Below are 10,408 nucleotides of genomic sequence, written 5' to 3'. Positions count from 1 at the left end.
CTAGTCTTCTACAGAAATTCTGACATCTGCAACTTCTATCCCCTCAAACTAGTATTCTCTTTGGAATGAGGGATTTTACATTCTAAGACATCTTAAGGCTCCAAGTTTGAAAGATCAAAGAATAACATCATGGTCAATATGTTCCATCTTCATGTATCATTTATTTATTGAATTGGTGCCCAGCACCAATCTTCAACTAAGAAAAGCCATTTTATGCAAAAAAGAAGACATGCATTCATATGTAAAATATATATGTATATGTTTTATCACATTGTCAGAGATAAAATGCATTTTACTAATTAAATTTATATGACAGCCACCTCACTACCCAGATTAAAAGTTAAACGTGTTTAAAAATACAATTGAAGAGTTTGGTCTGAATAAACATATTTTGTCTACTTTGGAAAAATGGAGAAAGAGCTAACCTTATTTCCTTTAGCAATAACCTCAAAAACCTCAAGAGCAACTCTTAGGAAGCCTGTTTTGCCCATTCTTTCTAAACATCTTGAGAGTTGTAAGTTCAACAAAAGAGTCTCTTTTGGGGGGGATTTTATATTGGAGCAGGCTCAAAAGAAAGAAAATTGCCTTTCAAAAATGTCATCTGTAATAACAGAGCACTGTATAATTCTTAGCCAAAATTTTGAATTTTGCTTAAAAACAGGCAGTTGGACAATATGAGCTATTTTAACAAGGGAGTTTTATGAAGCTTTTACAGTTTCCTGCAAGAGTCAAGCTGCAGCTTTCTGGACAGCTGTTTCCAAACATTCAGGTAGATTTTCTGGTTAGCTATAGAATTTGAACTTGCAGTTATATAGCTATCCAACCTCTCAACTCTGCAGGTTATAAACTCACAGAAAGTTCTGCTCTCACATTTTTCTATGCACAATGCTGGTTTAGAATGAAGAAAGATGCTATGGTCCCGGCTGCCCAGTGTCTCAGTAGGAGACGATTATGGCAAAGGTCTTTTCGGCAGGGAAATGGGACCTTTGCAAGAACAGCTTCGCCATGGAGAATACGACCTACTCAAGTTTGCTCCCATGTTGGAAAGTGACTTTGTGCAGGTATGTCTAACAATGATGTTGATTGCCAGAGGTTTGTTAGTTTTGTCATTTGTCACCAACCATACCTATAGAAAACATGCTTTTTAAAATTAAGTTTCTGATAGCAGAACAAAGTAACTTGTAGCAAATTCTGTATGTTCCAACAATGGAAGCAGAAAGAGCTTCTGAGTGGATAAGGATCATTCCCCAGATGGGAAATTCCAAACCATCCATTTGTTTCCCCCTCCCCCCATTTGCTCAGGTGCCTTTCCACTGGTTTTTACACTGGGACTACATTTCCTACCTATCATTTCATCAAAAAATGTATACATTGTGGGTGTTCATTCTGGGATACGAAGCGGAACTGGATTATAAAAACAAGACCCAGAGGAAACCAAATTCTTCTGTTACTGGTCTTTTTATTATATATATTCAACCTACATTAATAAATATTTGTAAAATTATAAGGGAAATAAGGAATGACAATTTTTCCAAATAAGAAATACAGAGATTAAATTGATGGTATTCCTGGGACTTATCAGAGTTGATAACTGGCTGTGCACATATGTTTATGTTTTATTGGAAAGGGAAAAAGGGGAAATCTAAACAGTAGTACAAGCAAAGGCAAAAAAAAACCCTCTAAAAAACAATAATTTTGTACTTTTTCTCCTATGGGTTCTAGATAAAACACTTTATCTAGAAGGAAGATAAAGTGAGATAAAGAGGACTTAGGTTGGCATTTTACATTATAGAGTTCTTGATAAAGGGACTATCCAAAATGTGCAGGAAAAAGGTGGAAGTTGAACAAATCATGCATATGCCTCTCTTTCCCCTCATTGCCACACATTCCAGAAAAAGCTGCATTTGTAGAATTTTTGCCGTCATGGAAACATGAGAAAATAATGAAATCTGCCAAATGGCAGTAAAATCAGTGAAGGCAGCTTTTTCGCCTCTAACAGCAGCCTTGATTTTAATAAATTAGCAAGTGAAGATATAATGATTTGGCTATAGTAATATTACTACCTGATAATAACCCAGAGAGCAAGTATCTAACGAAGGATAAGTAAGGGGGTCTATTTAAAACTGTAATCCTAATCATGAAGAGCCAAAGTATTTTCTGCTTGTTTTAAGATAAATTTGAAGAGATGAGACTGAGTTAGATAGGGTGCTAGGTAACTGGGATTCAAATATTTAAAATTTGATTTGGTTTGTTTAATAGAAAACAGGTGAAACAGGTGATGGACTAGAAGCGGGTAAACTGTACCACTGTCATAGAGGCTGCTCAGATGCTTGCTCCTCAAAGACATTGGAACGAGAGCTCCCATCCTCCTCATCAGCAGAGCCACTGGGGGCTGATAATGATTGGAATTTGGTTCCCTGTGGAAGGAGACTTGCGTCCTTGCACCCTGTCTGTAAAGGAAGCCTGAATGGATGGATGCACACCGCTTAAACTTCTGAATAGGAGGATCCACTGTTCTTATTTGATTCATCTAGAATCAAGAAATATTTACAAAATTAAAAACCTCAGCAATGTGGGAAGAAGGCGGAGCCTCCTCACTGACGGACCATAGATCACGACTCTCTGCAGCTATGGTCCATGCTCTTTCATTGGAGAGCCACGATTATTATGATTAGGGGCTGAAACTGCCTTGGAGGGGTGGTGGAGTAAGGGGAAGCCGCAAGCCAGGTTGAGAGGAGCCGCATCTCCCCCCCACCCCAGGCTTGGTCTTTTTTCCCCTCAAAGACAACTGCAGCGGTGGTTTAAAATGGCCACCCTGAAAAGAAGGACTCAGCTGGATTAAGATTTGTGCAGGAGGGAAGAAAGATGTGGATAACATCTGAACCGGGACAACTGGGCAATACGACTAAACAAAAGTACCCCGGGATTAAGGTAACATGGAATTTTTAAGAAAAGAAAACTGAGCGGCAAAATTACAAAGGGACAGGGAAAAAAAAAAGAAAATATTTTTGACAGCTAAGTGAGGCTTCAAACCAGGAAAGGAAGAAGCTGGAACTAAACATTTAACTAAATTGGACTAAAATATTTTGGGAATAAACAGGCATAAAATAAAGCTGGACTTAAGATTGTCAAAAAATAATAATAATAAAGATTACAAATTGGAGACTGGACTGTGCTGGAATATTGAGGTTTGAAAAACCCTAAATAAAAAAATACGGGGAAAAGGTGAAGACTTTGTATAATGGACAGTGCCACCTTTTGACAAAAACTTGAACTCACACAAAAAGGAAAGCATCCTGTTTCTGAATGAACTTGTGTGGATATAACATTAAAGAAATATTGAAACAAAGTAAGAATCTTAGAAACTGAAAGCAGAACCAGAATAAAGAAAAAAAGCAGGGAAAGACTGACTGTGGGATTGACTGATGTTTTTGGTATAGACCCTCAGCTGGAATAACTGAGAACTTTAGAAAATTGAAAGAAGAAAGAAGGAAAGTAAAAGTGTTTATTTTTTTTGTGGACTTTAACGATCATAAAATAAGTGTGTAATGATGATATCTCTTCGAGAATTAAAAATGGAACTTAAAAATATGAGAGAATTACTACAAGAAAGAGGCAAATCACTTTGCTCTTAGAAAAAATGGAAATGGCAATTGAAGAACAAGAAGAAAGAGCTTCAGAGGAGGAGTTGATTCAAGGAGAAGACATTTTAAATAGACAATTTAACACAAAGAACACTACAAAGAAGTGGGGAAAGAGGGAAGGTTAAAAAGTTGAGATTTAAGAAGGCAATCAAAAGGGGGAATACCTGTGAAGTCAGGAAAGACCCAGCAGAAAAGGGGAAAGGAAGATATGAAGAAAGAAAGGGATATAAACTGGAATGAGAAAAGATATGGGGAAAAGAGGGGAGGAGAAGCAGTAAGAAACAGGTGCATGAAATAAAGAAATACGGAAATAGTAAAATGTTGAAAAAAAATTGTTTTTTCAGAGATAATGGTTCATGAATTAAAAATGGGATTCTGCAGGGTCACAAGGGGTAATAAGAATATTTCTGCAATTAAAAATATTTAGAAAATAGGGTAATATAGATACTGGTAACTCTTATTAAAAAATCAAGCAGGGAAAATATGCTGCGGAATCCAAATGAAAAGATGTAATGATTATTATTGTAACTTCTTAAAAATAATGGTTATATAAGTTACTATAGACTATAAGTTAAAATAGACTATTAAAAGCAAGGAGAGACACTGGTAACTACTTCTCCTCCTCCTCCTCCTTCTTATTATTATTAGGCAAACACATGTTTATCTTTATTTTTAAAATAAATATTAAAGGATTATATTTGAAATAATTGAAATGAAACAAAAAGACATTTCAATTGAGATTAATGAAAGAGGCTAGAATTAATGTGTTTGTTTCTCTCCTTACTGAAAATTTGGAATGGAAAAGGTAATAATAGAATTAAGTATGAATGCATAATTGCTGTCATATTTGTATGTAAAGGTGATGACCTGGAAATATGTTGTCCACTAAAAAGAGATTTTTGTTTTTAATGTGAGAAACTGAATAAAATTTGTTTTTTTTTAAAAAAAAACCTCAGCAATGTGAAATCCTATTGAGGGTTATTTCCTCAGGGCACTTGAAATTCTGGAGGGAGGAGTCACCTGCTTACTTGCCTTCACAAAAGGGCTGTCTCTGCATTAATCTGACTTGTTCTCTGCAGATTAGCAAGCGAGGAGAAATGATTGACGTGCACAATCAAATTCAGACGATCACTGTTGCAGTAGCCTGCACAAGCCCCAGTACGCTGGTCCCCAATGTATTACTTCTGGCTCGTCCCCTCTTCTCCCCTGAAGAGCCTCCTCCAAAGTTTAAATTCTTCTCTCATCCCTGCTGCCCAGCTAAGAGATATGAGCTCACCAGGTGGGTTTTGTTTTTCTCTCTAAGACATAGGCTGAGTTGTCTCATCTTTCTCAGATCTTCTACTATAGATTGGCACCTCTTTTTATTGATTGGGCTTGCGTACTTTCTGTAGAGTTAAGAATGAAATGGACAAGACAGTGTCATTAGTCATTGAAATGTTGCATAGCAAAGGATGAGACCCTGGTCCAAGTCCAGGTTTATACCTAGACATGACTAAATAACTTTGGATCTGTCTCTCTTTCTCCCATAACATTCCAGTGCCATTATGTTACATGGTCATAATAAACTTAGTGCCAGCTCTACATTTCAAACAGTTTTTTTCTCTCATTTACTAGGGGATGATTTAATTATTTCATTGCATGAACTCAGAGAGAGATTGCAGAATATTTTATTAAAGATTGTTAAACTGCTTTAATTTAATGAAATATACCGAACGAAACAACAGCTTTCAAATAGTAACATCATTCACTGGTGTTCAAATAGCTGTAAATATGAACAAGTTGTCAACTATATTCCATGCCCCTTTTCTTTCTCCCTATCTTGCAGGCTTTTTCCTCTGTGTCTGGTTAGGATCTCAATCCACAATCTAGAGAAGCAGCAGCTACGATTCAAGCTGGCAAGCGGCCGTACCTTTTATCTGCAGCTCTGTTCCCAGCCTGGCACCCAAGGAGATCTCTTTGGCCTGTGGGTCAAGGTGGTCAATATGCTGCGACCACCTTTGGACTTGAGCATAAAATCTCACCGCAAGACCACACATGAAACCTCCAGGTCAAAGGTGTACTGTCTTTCTATTGCTAACTTCTATTTGTTTTCATATCATGAATGGAATGGCATATCATGGAATAATGTATGCAAAGGGGACCATCCCAAGACATTAACAGAGGAAAGGGAAGGAACATATTAAGCTGCTTTAAGAGGAGTCTTTCCCACACCAACTCAGGGTTATTATATGGCTTGGAAAGCATTCCAAAAATGATGCACAAGTAAGATTAAGCTCAGACCTCTCTGGTTCTTGTTTATTGTAGAGTCCAGCAGGATCCTTAAATGTAGAAGAAAAAGCGAGTGTACAGAGTGTATACTTAGCATCTGAAACTCCCAGCCTTATTCATGAAGAGGTTGCAAGCAGACAAAGTCTGATAATGTCCATGGAGAGCCTGCCAAGCTCCCAAGGGCCCAGCTGGTCTCCCATTGCCAGTGAAGAAAAGATATTTGACTTTGACAAGTACCCACTGCCAGAGGGAAGGAGATCACCACTGCAACCTTTTGAAAGACCACCCAGTCGCAAGAGCCAAGGCAGTAGGAAGGAGAGGGCTGGAAGCACTGCTTCTTCAAACAGGTATCCAGTTTATTATGACCATTTTTTTTTGCCACCATGATCAGAAAAGGACTTTCATGTGGGGAGGTCAAAAGAACATGCTGTTTTTTGATAGGGGTTTAGCTCTAAACCAGGGGTGTCCAACCTTTCACCTTCCCTGGGCCACATTAGAAGATGAAAATTTGATTTGGGCCGCACATAAAATAAAATAACAGTAATGATACCCGATCATCCCAAAAAAACCATAGAAAACATAGTTAACATATTAAATTTATTTGGAAATAAAGTTAGTGAGATGTTTTTATTATTTATTAAAAATTATTTATTTTTATCACGGTTTTTTTATCACAGTTTTTTTATCACAGTTTATTTTCCGGCCAAATTTTGGGAAGGGGGGGACAAAGCTCGCCTGCCTCACGCCTACCTCCTCCTGCAAATAGCCCGGCTGGATGAGGCAGGACTGGAAGGCAGAAGCAGCAGCAGCAGCGGCGGGGGCAGAAGCAGCGGCGGGGAAGGCTTCTGCCCCCGCCGCCGCCCACCCGCCGCCGCTGCTTCTGCCGCCGCCGTTTCTGCCCCCGCCACCACCCCCACCGCCGCCGCTTCTTCCCCGCCACCGCTGCTGCTTCTGCCGCCGTTCTGCCCCGGCGACCACCAGCGCCGCCGCTTCTTCCCCGCCACTCGCTGCTGCTTCTGCCGCCGCGTGCTTCTGCCCAGCCACCACCCCCGCCGCCGCTTTTCCCCCGCCGCCGCTTCTTCCCCACCACCGCTGCTGCTTCTGCCGCCATTTCTGCCCCGGCTACCACCCCCACCGCCGCCGCTTCTTCCCCGCCACCGCTGCTGCTTCTGCCGCCCGTTTCTGCCCGGCGACCACCAGCGCCGCCGCTTCTTCCCCCGCCACCGCTGCTGCTTCTGCCGCCGCCGTTTCTGCCCTCTGCCACCACCCCCGCCGCCGCTTCTTCCCCGCCACCGCTGCTTCTGCCGCGCCGTTTCTGCCCGCCACCACCCCGCCCGCTTCTTCCCCGCTGGGACAGCGGCGAGGGCAGAAGCAGCAGCGGTGGCGGAGAAGAAGCGGTGGCGTGGCGAGAAGAGCGGTGGCGGCGGGGCGGCATGCGGCGTGTTACAGCAGGAGGTGGTGCTCTAACGCCGCCCGCCTTTTCTCTTGCTGCTTGGCCTGGCGCTCGCCTCGCCCCGCCTCGCGCCTGCCTCTCCTCCTCCTTCTCGCTGGCTGTGGCACGATGGTTGGGGTGGGCATTGGGCCGCATTACGAGGCGACCTGGGCCGCATGCGGCCCGTGGGCCGCGGGTTGGACAAGCCTGCTCTAAACCATCAATCTATAGGTGCATGGAACAACTGTTAAAGCAAGTGAGACATCCTTCCTGATCAGTAATGAAACCTAGGTCTTTCAGATGCTGCTCAGTGACAGCTCCCAGCCTTCAACCAGCATAGCCAAGACTGGGAGATGATTCATGTTGACATTCAGCAGCATCTGGAAGGGTTTGTAATTTCTCCCTCTTGATAACTAGACCTGGAAAGATTTCACTTCAAATTTCTTTTTCTTTTATAAAATTTTACTAATTTTCTGCTATTACATTTAATTAGTGCTTAATAAACACTGTGTTGTCTAGGTGATTTGTTTGCTTAAACATACACATTACTGTATATTCCTAATCTTTACCCCTTTTTTCCCATTGTTTCCACTGATTACATAAATTCCATGTTTGATAGTATTCTGTATGTTCTTTCTGTTTAATCTTCAGTGTAAGCCTGTCCATTTCTGCAGTCTAATATCTTAATTATCTCTTCATCTAGTAGTATTTCTTCATTTTTCCAATGCTGCACAAATACAATCCTTGCTGATGTTAATGCATGATAAACAAAGTGTATATTAAATATTGCAAGTATTAACAGCAGTGATTTCACTTCACATTTCTATTCAGCTATGAAGTCCTCAATTGATATATGTTCTGGAAGTGTTCATCCACAGCTTCCATCCTTTCTAGAAAATAATCGGAGGTATAACCTAACACACTGGAAGACACCTGTTGGGAAAGCTTACAGTAAAAAAAAGGGAATTTGAGCCATACATCTAATTTATCTGCAGTTTGAACCAAGTATAGACTCTGATCAGATATATAAAAAAGTAGATTTTATTCTGTTTCCATCACAATGGCCAAGTGTAGCTATCAGCCTGACAAAATTGTACATCTCTGCCACAGTTGATGCAAGATAGGCTTTTGAGATTCTGCTTTCTATAGAAAGCACAATGAGTTGAGTAGCTACTTGGGGATCCGAATATCACAATCCAGCACTGGAGGGCAAAGATTGGGAAGTCTGCAGCAGAGGAGCTTGGGTTCTTCAGTCCAATGTGATTAAAGGACTTAAGGGATTTCTATGGAGAGTTTGAGGAGATTGAAAGAGTTTGTTCGGGATTGTTCTTTCAGGAAAACCAGTAAGAGCAGCAGACCGAACAGAAAGAAATCACCCCGGAAAGGTAAGACAGGCTGTCATCCAAATGTCCCTTCCCCTATGGCTGCTTATTCTTGAGGTGTGCTCCAGATAACATCCAGTGTCATGCCTACATTATTCATTCCCCGAACAGTTGGCATTCCCGAGGGTGGTTCTTTTCCATGTTATTCCCTACCATGTGGCCCTGGGAGAACTAATTTTTTAAAATAATCCAACTGCCAGTAATAGAAGGGGATGGAGAGGGAGATGGCTGCCTCTGCCCTCAGCACCTCATGGGAAGAAGAAGAAGATTTTATTCTATGCATTTTATTATATGAAGAAGCATTTTATTTTGTTCTCTTTGTTTCTGTGCAGACTCAGCCCGGAAATCCAGCAAGATCCTTTCCCTTATCAGTTTCTGCTCCTGGGGGAACCGGCGGAGAAGCAAATCCCGAGGCAAAGGAAAGAAACGCTGATCGAAAGGCAGATCTTCAGTGGAGGAGCCTCTTCTCCACCTCACAGTAATAAAAAAGAAAACTGGTTTTCAACTGAGGTTGTTTTGCCAAGCAAAGGATGGTGGTAACAATGATTGTGGGAAGCAGGGAGTGTGGGAAGGGAATTAAGTCAAAAAGAGGCATGTTTGATAAAAGAGACCTTTCTCTTAGATTAGTTCTCTTTTATGAGATTTCACTTCACATGCATAGAAATTTTACAGACCTCGGCTTTTAAGTTCAGCATCTTGATTTATTTATTTTTTGCTATCTCATTAAGTCTGAATTCTGATAGCCACTGATGAACTTTGGACTTGTGAGGGATGAGGGAGGCCTACTCAGTAAGGAAAGTGATCCACTCAGTTGGGAACATGGTTGCAACAAGAAAGGAATACCCATTTGCTCCATTATGTATTCCATCTACGAGATCCTTATTCATCTCAAATTTACCTCTTCACACCAATGTCCCTTCTTGCATCCTAGTCTGCTCCAGAGTATAATCCACATTTGGTGTTTTATAGATGGCACTTCCCTCCAGCAAGATTAGCCAGGATGTTTAAATCCACTATTGACCTCATCCCATTCCTAAGAGCTCTGTAAGCGGCGCACATAAGTGCACAATCATGCCTACCAACCCTGTCCTATTGTCCCCATTTATTCGTACCTATTTCCTGTATTCATACTCATGTTTATTCTTATACCTATTACCTTGTAAGGGATTGACAAACAAAAATAAAAAATAAAATATGTCCACCAAGTGTTGGAAGAGCAACCAGATCCCTTGTTTGCACTACCACATGTGATGGACGTATCCAAAATAACAAAAATATTGGACAAAAATATACACCTGGGTAGAAAATATGATAAAGGAACATATAGATCTAAAACCGGAAATATTTCTATTGGGCATTATACTAGAAAAATGTGATAAAAGGAATGAGTATTTAATAGTACATGTGTTAACAGCAGACAGAATCATATTTGTGCAACATTGGAAAGGCAAGGAGATCCTTACAGAAGAGAAGATAATAATAATAAAAAAAACTTAGAATGTACAGAAATGAGTTGACCAACTCTTGAAATTAAAGAAGACACTGAATATTTTGAGATATGGGATTTGTTCTATCAATAGTTAAATAAGAGAAACAGAAGTTAGAACATTGAAAATTATAACAGAAAGATTATTTTTATCATTATGCATTATTACTGTAAGATATTATTCTAATTAGTATTA

General features: G+C 40.4%; 1 protein-coding gene across 1 annotated transcript; it reads left to right on the top strand.

Annotated features, from left to right (window-relative positions):
* The first annotated feature begins 908 nt into the window (after positions 1-908).
* Positions 909-9,159, top strand: LOC113449425 (Golgi-associated RAB2 interactor protein 6-like). Its single transcript, XM_026720524.1, has 5 exons — positions 909-1,061; positions 4,724-4,923; positions 5,470-5,698; positions 5,949-6,219; positions 9,059-9,159. The coding sequence occupies exons 1-5, from the start codon at positions 909-911 to the stop codon at positions 9,157-9,159; spliced, it is 954 nt and encodes a 317-aa protein (XP_026576309.1).
* The last annotated feature ends 1,249 nt before the right edge of the window (positions 9,160-10,408 follow it).

Source organism: Pseudonaja textilis, chromosome Z, assembly GCF_049901715.1.
Source record: "Pseudonaja textilis isolate UNSWEBS1 chromosome Z, rPseTex1.2, whole genome shotgun sequence".
NCBI classification, from domain to species: domain Eukaryota; kingdom Metazoa; phylum Chordata; class Lepidosauria; order Squamata; family Elapidae; genus Pseudonaja; species Pseudonaja textilis.
This window is presented reverse-complemented; position numbering and strand designations above follow the sequence as displayed.